The 18,869-nt window shown below is 43.0% G+C and overlaps 1 protein-coding gene across 3 annotated transcripts in view; it reads left to right on the forward strand.

The window, feature by feature from the left end:
* The first annotated feature begins 4,498 nt into the window (after nucleotides 1-4,498).
* The window catches only part of cldn19 (claudin 19), a 24,473-nt gene continuing 10,102 nt past the window's right edge, over nucleotides 4,499-18,869 (forward strand). For 2 of the 3 annotated variants that reach the window (XR_007569496.1, XM_050038800.1), the window contains exons 1-3: nucleotides 4,501-5,248; nucleotides 17,108-17,272; nucleotides 17,609-17,693. Coding sequence is in view for 2 of the 3 variants with exons in the window: in XM_050038800.1 (XP_049894757.1) it covers nucleotides 5,026-5,248; nucleotides 17,108-17,272; nucleotides 17,609-17,693 (473 nt within the window). In the remaining variant the exon portion in view is untranslated. Of the gene's footprint in view, nucleotides 5,249-17,107; nucleotides 17,273-17,608; nucleotides 17,694-18,869 lie in introns of all 3 variants that reach the window. The other variant, XM_050038801.1, reaches the window with a different exon arrangement.

Here is an 18,869-nt window from a genome sequence, read left to right on the forward strand (position 1 = left end):
TGGGCCTGGAGAGATTATACAGTTTGCTGGAAGGTAAGGGGGCGCCAGGGAGCAAGTCAATGCTACAATCATAAGGCCTGTGAGGTGGTAGAGACAAAGCACGATCCTTGTTAAAAACCTCCTGGAGGTCGTGATACTCAAAAGGGACAGAGGTGAGGTCAACAGGCTTGGGTGGAACTGGTGTGATGGTGGCAGTGGTGGGGATGTCTGAGTGTAAGCAATGTGAGTGACAAAACAGACTCCAATTGGTGATGGATGAGGTAGACCAATCTATGTGTGGATTGTGGAGCTTAAGCCAAGGGAGACCTAACACTAGCGGGTAAGTGGGCGATGAAATGATGTAGAGTGAAAGAGTCTCGTGATGATTACCAGAAAGTAGCAGTGAAACTGGGGCAGTACGGTGAGTGACATGGGCGAGAAGCTTTCCGTCGAGGGCAAAAACGTCCTTGGGTTCTGGAAGGGGCTCTGTGGGTAAGTCAGACTGCAAAACAAAATCAAAGTCAATAAAATTGTCATCTGCACCAGAATCAACCAAGACTTGGAGAGGTAGAGAAACTTGTGACCATGACACAGTACCCTTAAGCTGAATGCGATTGGAGGGGGGTGAAACGACAGATGTGGCTGATGAGCCTGCTCTTTTGGCAGAGCGGGACAGTTGGCTAGGATGTGGCCAGCCTGGCCGCAGTAAATGCAGAGCCTCTGGTGGAAACGGTGTTTTCGCTCTGCAGGGGTGAGCCTCATCCTCCCCAGCTGCATGGGCTCCTCGCTGCTGAGAGGTGATGAGGCCGTAGGCGGAGAAACACTGCAGGAAGGTGGCTCCAGAGACGCAGATGGTGCCGGCTGCCGGGGAGACTTGGGCTTCGAGAGGGGAAAAGGGAAACTCTGCCTGCCTGTTCTCTCCCTACGTCTCTCACGGAGGCTGTTATCTAAGCGAATGGCCAAGGAAATTAACTCTAAGGAGGAGGTTTCATCCCGAGCAGCTAGCTCATCCTTTAACTCCTCACTTAACCCACGAAGGAACACCCCTTGTAAGGCTTTCTCATCCCACCCGCTCTCGGCTGCAAGAAAAAAATCAATGGAGTAACTAGAAACAGAATCTGAGCATCTCAGCAGTAAATGACTGAAAAGATTGACAAATGGGTGAGTTACTGTTAGCCATAGCCACCGCCCAAGCTGATGCCTTCTCAATTAACAAGCTCATAATAAAAGCAATTTTAGATTTATCAGTTGAATACGTTAATGGCTGTTGATCAAACACAAGAGAACACTGGTGAAGGAACTGACGGCATGACCCTAACTCTCCCGAATACCTGACAGGTGTGGGGATGAAGGGTTCACAGGGGTGGCTGGGCTGGGTGTCTGGAAGAGCTGGAGCTTGAGGAGCTGGAGGAGCTGGAGGAGCCGGAGCGAGGACTGGAGCTGTCAGTGTGGTGAGATGAGTGGAGACTTGGTCCATGTGGCCGCCAAGCTGAGTCACACTGGTGGTAAGGTTGCGAAGAGTGTCCACAATCTCCCGTAGGGCTTGTTCGTGCTGCCCTACAAGAGCTCCTTGAGAGGATATTGCCTGCTTGATCCTCTCAGTATCTGCGATGTCCATGGTGGCCAGATAATTCTGTTAAGTTCTGGTTTTGTTTGGACCCCAAAGCAGATACTGATGCAGGTAAGTAACAAAAAAGGTTTATTAATAACAAGAAAAAACAAAAGAGCAGGCAGTGGAGGCAGGGAGCTGGCTGGCTCGTAGAATATTCGCCGAAGGATGGATTGAAAAAACTCAGACACACGGTGAGGCACAAAGGACGACCTGAGCACAACAGGAAAAAACCACAGGTAAGTACAAAAGAACTCTAGCTACACTAGAAGAACAGGCAGCAAAAATACAGCTATGCCACAAGTTGATCACAAGATACAAAATGTAAGAACACAGAGCTCTACCGAACATGACAGAATTATCTGGCAGCATAGTGGAGTGAAGACCAGGCTTTTGTAGACAGGAAGATGAGGTGAGTGAAGACAGGTGTGCCTCATCTGCTGCTGCAGGAGAAGCCAGCCACACCCCCTGACACACACATGCACTGCAGAACAGAAAAGAGGGGAGGGAGAGAGAGCAAACACAAAAACATACCACAGGAACCAAAATCATCACAGATGACACCAGTGACCATGATAGTTCAGTAGATTACCTGAGTGATGGTGATGATGATGGTGACAAGGATCTGTCCACTGGTGACTTGATCATTGTGAAGATTACTTAAGTGAAGTCATGGGGGTACTGCAGATGTAAAGCCCACCTTCACATTCAAAGAGAATGATGACAGACTCATCCCTAGAGCTGATGTGCCCAAGAAACTATTAAAACCGCAAAGCCTTGGTGGCATAGCCAGAAGAGAGCAGGTGATCATATCCCCTGCAGCACTGACAAATGGGATGTTGAGTAGGTGACTGGATATGTCAGAAATGTAGGAACTTGTTATTCATTTTGAACTTGTTTGGAAAATGTTGGCTTTGTTGAAGAAAATTGGCCTTTGAAATTGGACTTTATCTTTAAATAAAAACTTCAAGAAGTTATTTGGTATTGGTTCCATGTGGCTTAACTCACCCCTCATTGTGGGGTGTGTGAGTTGAGCCAAGAGACCCCTTGTTTTTGTGAAGTCATTTTTTGAAAATGGTTTAGTTTAGATCCAAAGTGATTATTCCCAGGGATGCACAACATCTTAAAATATATGTACACATCTTGCTGAGTTTGTCACTTGGCCTTGTTCCACCATAACCGCACTAATAGCAGTGTGTTATTATGATTGATAATCAGAGCCCCCTCGCACCCACTGCTCCACCCACTACACAGGACCTGAGCATTTGTTTTGCTGCTCTTTCATCTCATCTTGCCTCTGGGGCTCAGCTGACCCCTCTCTGATCTGACCACAACTCACTCGTTATGTCAAGCTCCTCATTAGACACTGCAAACCTAAACACTCTGAATCTGAAAGAACAGTGTGGATGGAGAGGCTTGGATGAGAATTAACCACGGCTGGTTTGAACCATGTGCCGACCTCCACGTATGGCTCTTTTTATCCATATATGTGTGAATTTACATGTGTGTGTGTAGTGAAGGGTTTTCAAAGACATACTCAGTACTGGATAAGTGAGGTCAAATGCATGTTCACGTTCTTTTTTTCCCCTGATGTTATGGTAAATCAAGTTGAAGGTTGAATTAGTAGGAGAGGTAACAAAAGACACAAAAGTGCAAACAGAATATACAAGGAATCAAATGAGAAAAAAACAACGTTACAGTAAGTGAAATGGATGCTCATTAAAGCAGAGCAATTAGATGACCACCAACATCCTGCTCCTCCATTCATCTTGCTTTATATTTCTACTATTTATTCTTAGGTGCGAAATATATCCTATTTTCAAAATCACGTTTAACCAACCTTGAGAGTACAGGCAGAACATGGTTGTTGTGTATATAGGCTGTGTGTGTGTGTGTGTGTGTGTGTGTGTGTGTGTGTGTGTGCGTGCGTGTGTGTGTGCAGGGTGGGGGTGAGACATGTCTCTTACAGATGTGAGAAAACAGCCATGTCTCTGAGACAGAGTGTGTAGACAGTCTAATTGCCAAAATAGAATGATTAAGTTATTCTAAAGTTAAAGTTGTTCTAAACTGAAGGTAATGTAATGAGCTGAGCTGAAGCAGAACCCATCGGGTGTGTAACTGTGGGAAAACAGCTTTCTGTACTTTAAGACACAAAAGACTGGAGTGTGTCTGCGTTTGCAGCTCGTAAGGAAGTACATTTGGGTGAACTCTCGCTCGCTCTCTTTTTTTTCTCTCTTCATTTGTCGTGGTTGCCATAGTTATGGGGGAGGCTTGCCTCAGCGGCCTATAATTTCCAGAGAGTCTGTCTGGATGTGACACGTCCTTTTCAGCCAGGCATTGTTTAGATGCTGATTTACGTGTGTTTGTTGCACTTTACCACCATCTCCTCCACACCTCCAGCGGGGGCGGCAAACCTTTAAAGGATCAATGCACTCAAAACCTGGTGAAACGGCATGCTGAAGTTTGTAAAAAGGTTTGATTGAATGATAAAGATACTGATTCAACTGGACTAGAAAATCTTGCAAGAAATGCTTGACTTATTTCAGTAATGAAACTTGTACATAGGATTTAATTTATGCTTCGTTAAGATAGTTTGCTTTTGTTTTGCACTGAACGGGAATGCATACAATTTTGTTGTACTTGTACAATGACAATAAAGATTCTGATTCTGATTATGACTACACCTATGCTCTTTCCCTCCTAAGCTACTGTACATCTTTTGCTTTTTCTTTCCCTCTTGGTTTGAAACAGTGCAGTTTTTCCCAGCCAGCCCATCCCTCTCCCCTCCCAGTAGGCGTTCCTACAACACAGAGGAGTCCAATCACAGGCTAGCCCTTTACCCTATCCCTCCATGGTCAGCCTGTTAAGGACTTTTTGTGTTCACATTTTTTTTTTTTTTTTTTCCTTTTTTCTGCTACCCCTCATTGAGCCACTTGAGCCTGGAGCAGATGGAAAGATTGTAGTGGGGGGAAAGTAAGCAAGCAGCGGAGAGAGAGAAAACTGGGAGAAGCCATGCAGAGAATGAGGCAGCCCAGCGACAATGCTTGATGAACTGAAACACTGACCACCAGAAAGGCTTTCTTCCACTTTTGACTGAGCCCTAGAGAACTCAAGGAATAAGACAGGACAGTCCTCAGGGGAGACATCAACTCATTGTCCCAGCTGACGGGAAAAACCTGGAGAGCTCAAGAAAGAAAGAAAGAGTTTGAGAAGTGGAAAGAGGGGAGTTCTACAGATGACAGTTAAAGCAGAGAGGCAGAAAGAGATGCTCAGAGGGACCAGGTAGAGAAAAGTGAAACAAGTAACAGGATTGCTTGTGGTGTGTCTACAAGGACTGCTCAAAGAAAGGACGACACACCAGAGTCCCAACAAAAGCTGTTGCAAGTAAAACAGGGAGTGAGATCAGACAGAAGTAGAGTTGACAGAGCTAGATAAGGATGGCCAACTCAGGTCTTCAGTTGTTGGGTTATTTCCTGGCGTTGGGTGGCTGGATCGGCATAATTTCCACCACCGCCCTGCCCCAGTGGAAGCAGTCATCGTATGCTGGCGATGCCATCATCACAGCTGTGGGGCTGTACGAGGGGCTGTGGATGAGCTGCGCCTCGCAGAGTACGGGACAGGTGCAGTGCAAGATCTTTGACTCCATGCTCTCGCTGGACAGTGAGTACCATGTTTGAATTTGACTTGTAGTGGCTTGTGCTCCCACTGGCTGCTGATCCCCCTGTCTTTCAAACTGTTTGGTAAAACTTCTTCCAGAGTAATTACACACTCATGTAGGCATACTGTGAGTCTGTGATTATTAGAAAATTTGAAACATGATATAACTAACAAAATATGCAGTATTCTTAGTGTGTTGATGATGGGGCACTGTGTAGCTGATTAAGTAATATTCACTGCATTATTTGTCAGATGAAAAGCATAATCTGCTTGAACCAAGAAAGGTTCCTCTCATTCTTTTCATCACACTTTACACTTCACACTGTATTCTTGCTTTGTTTCTTTTTCGGCTGCTTTTAATTTTATCTAAGAATCACCTTTTTGATAGGGCACTTCTGTGTGACTTTTCATCAAAAGAAAAATCCGGTATAAACCATTGCCTTCTGTTAGTCTGAACAAATATCCACCATGTTGTATTAAAAATCACAACAGTTATTGTAGCTGGCCCATTCATTTGGTCACACGCAGTAATCAGCAGCAAAATCTTGAGGAAAACAAGTTCCCGAGCCCTCGCTATCTGGGACACATTAAATTCAGAAGTTGTAAATCTCACTTTAAATGCCTCTGTTCAAATCTTTAATGATGTTTAATTAAAAATCCATAACATCATGAAACGTAATGTGGGAGGAGTAGGAGGGGGTCAGGAATGTGGGGTTCAGACATAAATTAGCTTAGAACATGAGCCTCCTGCCATTTCCAATCTGTAAGTAGGACCCAGTGACTCATAATTAATGGCTCACAGATTATAGGAATCCATCCATCTACTGTCTGCTTAAATTATCCTATTTGAGATTCTAATGACAGACTGCAGGGGGTGGGTTTGGTCAGAAATCTTTTTTTTTTTTATGGAACAATGAACACTGTTTTTCTCTGTGGTTTTAAACTGATGTGCTTACGATGACTGCTGTGGCACACTTGCCTTAAAACAACAAATGAGGCCCTTTGCAAACATTTTGATGTCTTGGTGAGTCATTATATCAAAACAATTTGTGTGGCGTTCTGTGTGACGGATGCCTGAGCTGATCTCCCATCTCCTTTGGTTCATTGCAGCAATAAGAACAGCGTATTGTCCTTGTGGATGAATAGGGGCTGTTAGGAGAAGAAAAGGGCAGTGTTGAGCCAAACACCAGAGATATTCCCAGAATGCGCTCTGTCTTCCCCACATGCACACATTGTTCCATTTGTACATTCGCATACCCAGTGAGTGGAGATTTCAACTGAAGACAAACACTGAAGAAACTCTTCAAAAGGATTAAATATTAGGGGTGGGAATCACCAGAGGACCCACAATACGATGTTATCACAATACTTAGGTCAGGATACGATATTATTGTGATACTGCAATATGCTGAATATTGTGATAAAATATACTGGGATACATTGTGATTTATTACCTTTTTTTTCCAACTGCAAATTATTTCCCCAAAGGAAAACTTTGCAACATCAGTTTTACCTCATAAGATAACGTTTTCTGGTGATCTGACTTCAATCATTTTTGTGGCAGCAAAAAGTGATGCAAAGCAGACAGACTGACCAACACCATCATAAAACCTGTCAGAAATGCTGCATACATCAAACATTGTTATGTTTTACCTGCATTACTGCTGTTTGTTTGGTGAGATGACAATTAAAGCCTGATTTGATTTGATTTGATTTGATTTGATTTGATTTGACCAACTGAACTGTTGCCAGATTTAACGCCCTCTGTGAGGCCAGATTAAGTGTGTGAGTGAAACACTTCACATGCAGGTATCCTGCTAACTGAATGATAACACTCATGTGAGAAGCGTTGTCTTTAAAACCACAATCCCTCATTCTTGTGCTGCATTTTGCAGAAGGTCTGCAGTGTTTGCTTCGGTGTGACTTTTGTGTACTGCTCAAATTTGGAAAACATGAGACAGCAGTCGCCAGTCCTCTGTGAGATAATGTGCCATTATAGTCACATATGAATCCACTGAATGAATCCAAGTCCAGGCGTCACAAGTTAATGCCACCTTCCTGCTGTACTCAAATATTCTTCAACTTTATGCATCACTTCTCTGTAAAGCTTGGGTAGGGCTGTGTCGGTGAAAAAATGTCGAGACGGAGTCACATACCTGGGTTCCAATGTTTTTAGAATGTAACAAAAGCCTTTGTTTTCAACAACGCTGTATGGACGCAGATCTTTGCACATGAAGTAGGTGATAGACTGTGTTATTTTCTTAGCTCTCTCAGAGTTGGATGGTAGTTTTGTCAAGCTAAGTGTGTCCAGTGTTGGTTGATTTTTCGGTGGAGCGTATTTAGTGTTAGCTAGGCCGTCAGCAGCTAACGCTATCTCTGGATGGTGGAGTGTGAGGTGAGCCCTCATGTTCGTAGTATTTCCAGAGTATTTTATTCTCATATGACACTGCTTGCAAGTTACATGCCATATCCACGTCCTCCTTTCGATTCATGTTAAAAAATCAAATATAAGTCCATGAATTTGATTTAAACGGCAACGGTGCATTTCTGATTTCTTTCTCTGGTGTCGCCATCTTTGTTTAAATCAGCTTCCTACTAAATGCTGCTGACTGAGACCTCTGCTAGAGCTTAGATCGGGCCCAAAAAATCCAGCCCGACCTGGCCCGAGCCCGTGCACGTTATGTCCGGGACAGCCCAGCCCATCCAATTAACTGTAGGCCTAATTAACAGCCCAAGCCCGATTTAAACCCGACATTTTCAATAAGTTGGCTGTTATAATTAAAAGTATTAAACCACAAGTCTTGTTATTTGAATGACAGAAATATAGGATCTTAATGAATGGCGCAACACGGAAGCATGATTATGTAATAAAACAGGTGTTTATTTCAGGATCCAGGTGGTGAAGGGCTGTGCGCGCACAATGTTGCAACATTGTAACTAAGTTTGTTGTAACCTTATGTGTCATACAAAGTGTGGTTTAATTTTATTTTTTATAGTAGCCCACTGTAGCGTCCGCCAGGACATGTGGAAAGGATGACGCAGTTATTCGGCAATTAAACCACCGTTTATTAGGCTACTGAACAGTACAGGTTACTGTTGGCCGTAACCATGCCAAAACAACCAACAAACAACAACTCACTACAATACATAGCCTATAACATTATCAAATCATAGCTTAAAAAAAAAAAAAAAAACGTCATATCTGACCGGGCCGGCCTGGGCCCGTCAGAGGGACGGGGGCTCCCGGCCCGGCCCGACCCAGGCTCGGGCAGAGAAACTAAGCTCTAACCTCTGCTGACCTCACCAGGAAAAAAAAAATCAGCACCATCTAGTGGACTGAAAAAGCAATTGATTTCTTGTACCAAAAGTTGTATTAAAATGTGTATTTGCAAAACTGTATGTAATGTATGTAATATAAGATGGATACTTGGCATCAGTGGATTGAAACAATATCGCCACGCAAAATATTGTGATACTATGCTGTATCAATTTTCTCCCCCACCCCATTACATATACACCGATCAGCCAAAACATTAAAACCACTGACAGGTGAAGTGAAAAACTTTGATTATTTTGTTCCAATCCATTGTTCTGCTGGGAAACCTTTGGACATGTTCCACCCACTCAAACACCGTTGCAGACCAAGTACCTCCCCCTCATGGCAACAGTACTCCCCAATGGCAGTGGCCCCCCAGCAGGATAATGCACCATGCCACACTGCAAACATCACTCAGGATGGCCCAAGGAATGTGACAAAGACCTCAAAATGTCAGTGCAGCCTCCAAATTCCCCTGATCCCAATCTGAATGAGCATCTTTGGCACGTGCCATTAACCCACCTCACAACCCATTGGACTAAATGGATCTGCCGCCAACACACTGGTGCCAGACACTGTAGGACACTCCCAGAGATCCTGTGTCCATACCTCGACAGGTCAGAGCCAAGTCTAGGGTCATCTAGGGTGTCAGCACATCACAAGAATCCTTGAGCAGATTGGGACCTGGGAAATTTAGAAGCCTGGTTGACACCTTGAATTATTTTTTAAAATTTAAATTATATTTTTTGGGCTTTTTGCTTTTAATTGACAGGACAGTGTGGAATGGGGGGAGAGAGAGAGTGGGGGGGGATGACATGCAGCACAGGGTTGCAAGCTGGAATTGAACCTGCGACCGCTGCAGTGAGACATCACGTCTGTACATGGGGCGCCAGCACTATCCACTACACTACCGACGCCCCATCTTGAGCTTTTTTGTCACAATCCACAGGCCATTTCTAAACAGTTTTTGTGGTGTGGCATGTTGTTTTTTTCTGCTGGGGGGCCACTGCCATTGGGTAGTACTATTGCCTTGAGGGGGGTACTTGGTCTGCAATGGTGTTTGAGTGGGTGGAACATGTCAGGTGGTATCCACATGAATGTCAGAACCAAATGTTTCCCAGCAGAACAATGTATTGGAACAAAGTAATCAAAATCATTCACTTAACCTGTCTGCGGTTTCAAGGTTTTGGCTGATCCGTGAATGTATCTCTGAATGAACACAGTGGTGAAACGTCGTGACCAGCATTCTTGATCAATCACAGGTTTATCCAGGTGATTCCCCAGACAGATAATGAAATGGAGCAGATCAGCACCCAATCATGTGACTGGGGTCAGAGAAGGCACTGCAGGTCTGAACCTTGAATAAACACATGGCTGCTGTTGGTTTGATCCAACAGTAACACTGATTTGAGCTGTGAAGGAACTCTCCTCCCTGGCTACATGCACAGCAGGAGCAGCATGTGATGGAGGGTATAATTGTCCACCAGACTGTGCTGCGCTCTACTGATGCAGCCAAGCAGTCGTAGTGGAAACTGTTGGATCTGCTCAAAAAGGAGATGATGATCAGGATACAGTACACAGTTGAGAAAGATGGTTTTTATTGTCAGAGGAGTGCAGATGGTGGTGCTGAAAGGACAGCTCTGTAAAGCCACAATTATCCGAATGTGATATTAAAGGTAGGATCTGGAGGATTTTAAAACAAAATAAAATATAGACATATACAAATGAAATCCTGCTTAATCATCACCTATGGGCTTCTACTCATGTGTGGTGGTGACTCTGTTTGCAGAGCTCTTGCCCTTTAACTGTATTTTGATGTGTTTGTGAGCTCGGACCGCTTCTGGGCTGAGATTTCCCCAGCCAATGAGAGAGCGCAGGTGCCGTGCCCGAGCGTGTCCAAGCATGTCCGAGCATGCACCAGCGCGAGCCTTGCCTGAACCTCTTCTGTGAAGCCTTCTTCCGTACCTCTGGGCTCCCTACACCCGGGAGCTTTGAGCCTGATAGGAGGGGCCAAATTTGAATGTGTGTTTACAAACAGCAACTGGAAAATCCTCCAGACCCTACCTTTAAAGACACAATAACCTGCTTCTGCAAACCTGTTCCGTCACGTTTCACAGTAACCTCATATTCAATTTGTTTTGACAGACATGTTTCTTTGTCCCTGCTTCTGTAATGTACACTCATCTAAAAGTGTAATTCTGCTTGCTGAATGCAGCTTGCGATTCAGACAATGAGGACACTGCACTTTTTAAATTGTCAATATAATTTAACACCAATCCACACATGCACACATACCTATTAATTGTCACTTATTAAAGGATAATATCCATGTTATTTTATGTTTATAATGGTCCATAAGTCCTATAAAAAGATGAAAACCAACAATGTGTTAGTCTAGCTTGCACCACTGTCTTTTTTTCCCCAGCAGAAAGCTAAGACTTCTGTCTTTTGTGTCATTTTGTTGTCCAGTTGCGATGTTCTCCTTATGTTATGCTACAAGCAATTCAAAAGATGGTGAAAACATGTGGTGAGAAACAGGTCGATAGGAATGTCTGTTGTACTTTTTTCTTTTTTAATTATTACACAATTTCAGTACTTTATCAATTATTATGGTTTATTGACTTACATAACCTTTTAGCTTTCAGGTTGTACAGACTTTAGGGATATGAAATACCTAAAAATACCAGTGTAGGCCCTGGGGTAATATTTCTACTGCAGATGAAGCAAAGCACCTTTGTACTCTGCTCATAAAAACAAGCATCTCTAACAAACTGCAAAATGTACATGGTTCAGATAACTTTTATTTTTAAAAATCTGTTGGATCAATATGTTTGTTTATTTTTCAAATTCAATAAATACATTTTTTGTATTTATTACATTTATGACATAATTGACCCTTTGCTAAGCCCCACCCCTTTGTGATGGTCCGTCAAATGGTAACTAACTGCACTCCCCGAAGAAATATCAATTTTTTGAAAAAAAAAGAAAGAAAAAAAGGTGATTTCAGAGAGAAGCAGACAGAGGGGTCTACAATATGTGTTTGAAGAATATATCCAGGATGTCAAACAGTGATAACAGGTTAAAAAGATAAAGATAATTAGAAGCAAAAGCCGAACTATAGGCTACAAATCACATTGTAAAAGTGAACCACCACATCACTGCTGATTGAGACAGAAGACAATGAATATAAAGGGAGACTTTATTAGAGAATATTCAAATATTCAACCAGCTGTGTGTCATCACCTCATGCACAATGATTGGCTTCTCCCTGTGCCGCCACCAGAGCCAAGACCTTCATCACTGGACATACAGGGAGCTCTGGGGGAAGCCAAACACTGCTCATTTGCACACACTGTGATGACACACAGCTGGTTGAACGTCAGCAAAGTTTCCCTTCACTGGTTCCTGCAGAACAGGGCAGGACTTAATTCACTGTTATAATCATTAAAAATCAAAAGCAACATGTTCACACATTCAGTAGGCTAGCCAACCCTACACTTTTCAGGGTCTGATTTTGGTTTCGGTAAAGGAAGGAAGAATCATATCTCTTTCCAACCTCTCCAGGTAACGAGTGTCATTAATACACAACATGCCCAAGGCACAACGTTTAGCTTGAAATCAACAAAACCAGCCTATAATGCAACCTGACACCGACGAAAGAAGCTGTCCTCTCATGTCGGCATGATGCAGCTGGTCGCCATAATTCTGTTACAGTGCCTGGCGGTGTCAGGGGGAATGCAACAGGACAAGAATGTAAGTTAAGGGGGCTGGCTGGAGAATTGTTGGATGGGTCCAACAACCACTGACTTTCACCCGAGAGGTTTGTGTTTGCGTCCCCTATGATTGTAAAGGCAAACCCTGCTCTTTTTCCTAAATCCAACCACGTGCTTTTGTTGCCTAAAGCCATACACGTACATGCAAAATGTAATTATATGCGTTTGTTGTTGAAAGAAAATGTTAATTTGTGGTGTTGTACTGACGTAGTGCATTTATTTTGAAAAAGACTGTGCAAATGGTACATTTCCTGTGAAAAAGGAAATGGAGCACAGCCGTGATGTTGTCGGATCTTGGTCTGAGCTGGCCCAATTCCTTGCTATGATTGGCCAGCCTTCCTCCAGTGGTGAGGCTTAGTGAAGGGTCAGTTTCAATATGTTTATCAATTATTATGGTTTATTGACTTGAAATAATGAAATGATATCACAATGAGCAAAAATACTAACATATGTACTGGTGGACTGTTTCTATGGCAGAGTTCAAGGGGTTCATAGTTTTTAGACACAGTGGAGCTTTATGGCACTGAGGAAGAGGATATATTAGACTGTGACATACACAGTATTTGTAAATAGACACATTCAGTGTGGGTTTTAGTCTTTTCATGGGATTTGTTAAAAACCTTATCCTTTAAAACTAGAATGGTATTTGTCATTGGTTAGTGTTCAGGTTCAGTAATGACTGTGAATAATAGTTCCACATGGCAAACATATTCTATGAAGTTAATGTCTTCCCATCCAGAAGAGGGAATAAGATGTGTGTGCCCACATCATGAACACTAACAGTGTCTTTTCTGTTTGTCTCTTTTGATAGATTTAATAGTTTAGTCTCAACCAGTTGGAAAACTGGTGCAGGCTGGCTTCTCAATTATCCTAAGAAAACTAAGGGCTCTAGTTTCCCGGCGCAGCGTAGGGTGGCGCAGGGTGGCGAACCCCGCGCAGAGCTAGTTTCGAGCCGCGCAACCCGAGGCGAGCTCAGTTTGGTAGTTTGGCAGACCGAGGTGCGCTGAGATGGGTGTGGCGGCGCAGCAGGGGGAGGTGTCGACAGATCCAGCTTGGCGCAGTGACAGTTTCGTGCCAAAAGGCTTCGCCGAAGGTGCGCTAAAAGCTCGCCATCTGAAACCAGGTCTGCTGTCAACGCAGGGGGAGCGCAGCCGGTGTAAGTCGAAGTTTGGCTGACCGGCGGACAGTGCGCACACATCACCAAAACCTCACAGGCAGGTTTCCAGAATATCACGCACATTAACAATGCAATAAATAGCCACAAAACCACTATTCAATGCAACTATCTGCAATCAGCACATAAATGTATCTCCATACCGACTGTCTCCTTACATCTGATGTCAGATCAAAGGGGATTGGCACCGTTTGGCACGTTTGGCATGCGTAATGGAAACCCAACCTAATTTGATTAACACAGCTGCAAACTAATGAGTTCACATCCCTCTCAGCCAACCACAAACAGCCACAGCATCAGATAGGGAGTATATATTCAGCATCTGTCATCTTAGAAAAGTCAAGAGAAAAGAAACAGAGTGAGACTGCGAGAGAGAAAGAGAGAGCGCGTGCGCGCGCACGAGAGAAATGCAACATTGATTTACAATTGTGGTGACCTCCTCCCAGGCTACCTTTGCATCATCAGCCCGTGGAGGTCTGCTTGCAGTTCCGTATATTCGGACACTGCTAGCTTGGACCGCCCGGACCAAAACATCAGTTTCCTCCTGGGAGAAGTTTGGCCGTTTGACACTGCTGCTCTCTTCTGCCATGGCGAACTGAGTAAACTCTCATTACACCTTTGCGCGGCGCATTTAAGGGCGAGGAGAGGGGCTCATTTGATTGGTGTGATGGGTGTAAAACCCACTCCACGCCTTCTCTCCTCCCTCTTTCCAACTTGCGCCGATAGGAGGGACGGAGGTGGGATAGAGGAGTAGCTGCGCCAGGCGCACGGTGTGCCAAACTTACAAAATCCGCCTGGCCACACCCAGTTGGCGAAGCGCAGGTGCGCTGCGCCCCCACCGCACCCGGTCTGCGAAACTAGAGGCCTAAGTGTCACTAAGCCACTAATTGTGGTAATACAATTAAGAACATTAAATTTGTGAGCGAGTGCCGTGAATTCGAGGTAAGGCGTGACGGTGTCAAATATGAGTTCAGTTTAAGAGTTGTCTAGTGAGTGGGCAAACAGATATTACGTATGACAGAGTCACAAGTGACCTCACAATGGGACCTTACAGTGCCCATACTCACACACACGCACACACACCAGTAAGCACACATACTCATTGAAAGCTAGTGGCTGGCACTGCCAACCTTGGCACTGGAGAGAGAGGCCCTCGGGGGTGAGCCAGACTACCCGGATCTTCCTGCCCCCTTTTAGCCTTTAATTTACCCCAAAAGCCCCCAAACACCCTTTCTGGTTTGTTATGAAGTGAAACTGGTCAGAGCATTGACCTGAACCCCTGCTCACACTCACAAAAAAGAGGAATGCTCGGAGTAGATGAAAGCAAAGCAAATCAAACCTCTCTCTGTTGAAGACTATTCAGAGAGTCCATCAAAAGGAGCTCTGGAGCCATAAATCAGACTTCAAAGATTGTTCTATCCCATCATGAGTCCCTTCAGAGCACCATGAATGATGGTGTGTGTATTTCTGTCACAATGACAAATGATGACTTCAGGTTCCTGCTCAGGCTGTTGCTCTGCAGCTCTTTTTGAAGTCATTTTCTTTTTTCTAACACATAAAGTCACATTCTGCTATATTCTAGTTCAGCATGACATTTATTCTTGACAGTGGAAACAATAATTTGACAAAAGAATCCTAACTATTGGTATGATTGCTCATGGTCTGAAGCCTTTAAGACCATGACGTGTGAGTGAAAGCTCTGGAAAAAGCTAAACCATTTATTCTGCTCTCTTCTAATCTAATTATATTCCTGATATTGGAAATAATAGTTTGACAAGATTTTTTCTAGAACTTAAGAGAGTGGAAGAAGTTAGTAGATGGGCCATGAGTTAAGTTTTTTGTTTGGTTTTTTTGGTCAAACTATTCTACTATTCTGGAAACGGTTGTCTGAAATAAAAATCTTAACTCAAGGTCCACTTAATGTTTTGAAAGCTCCAGAAAATAGTAACATAAACAAAAGTAACATTTGTCACTTAATTTATGTTTTTTTATTTGTTTGTTTAGGTCAATCTATTTTAGTAGAATACACAAGTTCATTCTTGACCCTGGAAAGAGTTTTCTGAAATAAAATGTTTTACTTGAGGTCTACTTACTAGGTTTTTACTCTAGCTTTGAAGATAATGAGATGCATTTGAAAGCTCCAGAAAAAAACAAGACACATTTGGAAGCGCACTGTTTGTTTGTTTTTTGGTAATCTATTCTGTTCTTTTCTATTCTAGTGAAGCAGACCAGTCAATTCTTGACCAGGGAACAGTAGATTTTACAAAAAAATGTCACTGAAGGTTCTCTTGATAGCTTAGTTTTTAAGTTTGATAGTTTTTAGGACAGTGAAATGTGACTGAAAGCTCGAGATAAAAGCAAAACTATTGTCAACCTATTCTGTTCTATTTTATCGATCCCGTTCAATCTAATTGAACTTAAAAGTCCATTCCTGACTTTGAAAAAGATAGTTTGAAAAAAAAACAAAAAAAAAACAAAAAACAGTGATGTTGTGCTTGTGGCTTTGGTGTAATTTCATTATTGCGTCTCTTCTGTGATGTATAAACACTAACACTTCAAGTCCATGTTATTTGAAGCTAATGCCTGAGCCATGGCTGATAAACCTGTATGAAAGGCCCTGTTAAGTTTACATTAAAAACCACATTAGTCAGCTTTATTCTGACATCAGAATCAAGGTGTAGGACTTTGCATGTTTTCCGCCGCTACTGGAATTTCAGCAGTCCCCTCGCTTGATGTAAACAAGACACACTACATCAGTACTTTGACAGTATCATTAAGTGCTTAGCATTGCTTTGCCTTAACATGTTTGTGAGCGGCTGTGTTTGAGGCAGCAATGTCTGATCGCTCTGGCGACAACCCCGTGAAAACAATCTTGCTTTGTGACAAAGCCACACTAATCCCACTGTGTGAAACATGTAAAGCAGGCCCTCCTACAGCTGCTCTGTGTGAGAGGGAGAGTTGTGTGTTTCATCTGTGGTTATTCCACCTACAGTAATTGTGTGTGTGTGCAGATATTGTGTATTTCTACATATATATTTGTGTGTGTGTGTGTGTGTGTGACTGTGTGTGTCTTTGTGTCTGTGTGTGTGAGTGCGTGAGTGTGTGTGTGTAAATATGTGCAAATATGTTCCTCCCACTAAGTTATGTGTATTGAGGCCTGTGTGGGCAGCACATTAGATTTTTGAGAAGGCAAAACCACACTGGAGAAGATTTACAGGATCATTTAAGGTCCCAGAGCTTGGCTGAGAAACTCACCTCTGGAAAAGAAAAAAATAGAAATACCCTGCTGGAAAAAAGGGCAGTGGTGAAATCTTCCTAATGAGCTTTCTGTCAGAAATGCATGTGGTCTCCCCTCAGCCCTGCATGGCGTGTGTAGCTTCATTCCATTATAATCATCACTTCAATGTCCAGAAATGTGTGTTTTATTCCAAGTGATGAACTAAAAGAATCTATTTGTTTTCCTATCTCCTCACCACTTTCTTTCCTCCTCCTCTTTTATTTCTCTCCTACCTTTCTTCCATATATATCTTCTATTGTATCTCTTCACCATTCTGTGGTCCCCTCTGCAATCCCTGTCTCCTTTCCTTTTCTTAATCTAGTCCACATCCAGACATGTCGGGCCCTTATGGTAGTGTCAGTACTGCTGGGTTTTATCGCCATCATCGTCAGCGTGGTGGGCATGAAGTGCACCAAGGTGGGCGATAATAACCCAGCTACCAAAACTCGCATCGCCGTGACTGGAGGAGTTCTCTTCCTGCTTGCAGGTGGGATTTCTGTTGTGTTCTGTATATGCTCTTTCAAACAATAATAAACTGCAGTAGGCTAACTCCTGCAATGACTGCATTTAGCAAGAGTACTCTGGTATTTTTCTAGCCTGAATCTCTCACTGGGGGTCTTCACTGTAATTAGAGTCCCTGCCGTAAACAGGAAGTGGTCATTTTAGAGGCATTAGTTACTGACCTCAGTAGCCCAGGGGACAAAATTAACTGAATAAGGATTCCCCAATTCATCTGTGTGTTGTTTTAACTGCAGTGAATGCTTGCAGGCTTTACTGATTCAGAGGACTAATGCACCCTTATTAATCTTTTCTCCCTCCACAGGTCTATGTACGCTGGTGTCTGTGTCCTGGTATGCCACTCAGGTGTCCTATCAGTTCTTCAACCCAAATACACCGCCCAATGCCAGGTATAAAAAAAGAACTGCTGACAAACTCTATAGCTCAACAATTTGACTCAGACAGGAGATTATATATGCATACTATCCCTTACTTTAGATCAGAATGCTGTGGCCCCTAAAATGGTCTCAGAAATGAGGGAAAAGGGAATTTTCTATGTCAAGCACGGGAGCCTTGTTAATAGGCTAATTGATGGCAAATGGGACTCATTTTATTCAGCATGTATATGTGCCATTTAAATGCTTACTGTCAAAATGATTTAAACTGGCTGACAAAAGGGATTTTTTTGTATACAGTCTATTTTGTATGGAACTGTTTTGAGGCACTGGGCAAATGTTGCCGGTTTCATTCCATAATCCAACCATCAAATTATCCATTGGAGGTTTTGTCACAGGGTCAGCATGACACAATCTAATTGGTTAACCTCTATTTATTTGTGTGGAATTGTGTGGAAAATGGAATACTGGATACTGCTATGTAAACACATTATTGTGTTTACCTTGCCTTGTGACAAATCCAAGAGTGATTGAGCCTTTGAACAAAACCCTCTTCATTAAAGTTGTCTTTCTACTGCATCTGAATAACCAAAGGTATGAGGCACATTATACAAAATTTTAAAAGTTCTGCTTCATTTGAGTAATTTTCCATATAATGAGACAACAAAGTATTTGATGTTTGTTTGAATTGTTAGTGAGAAGAGATTGATTGTGCAGGGGTAGAAAAGAGAAACTGAAGATGTTGTCTGCCTCCAAAGTAGCCTAATAGTGATCTGTTGAAATTGTATTGTCTGATGTGTTATTCCTCTCTATGGCTTGCTGACCCACTCTCTTTTTATCTTGTTCATTGACATATTTCACAACTTTTGCTGTAGCTCATATTGTACAACCAATCTGAAGCTGGATATATAACAGCTGTTTTACATTTAAATTAATTTCCATCCCTTGCCCTAATATTGATACTAGTGACAAACAGTGGGCCAAATGCATCTAGCCTAAATCAATGCTGTGTTGTTACAGCAGTTTAAGGGCCCTGTTTAGATGGTCTAAAGCGGACGGCGGATGGCGTGCGGCGCATGGGCGTGTCCCAGTCACTTGCTAGTTAGACAGCGCGTTTTCAGACTGTGCGCCATGGCGGAGAGTCTAAAAGGGTTGGACTTACTCTGTGAATTAGTCATGGGTGTGTTTTGG

This window comes from Epinephelus moara, chromosome 24, assembly GCF_006386435.1.
Source record: "Epinephelus moara isolate mb chromosome 24, YSFRI_EMoa_1.0, whole genome shotgun sequence".
NCBI lineage: Eukaryota > Metazoa > Chordata > Actinopteri > Perciformes > Serranidae > Epinephelus > Epinephelus moara.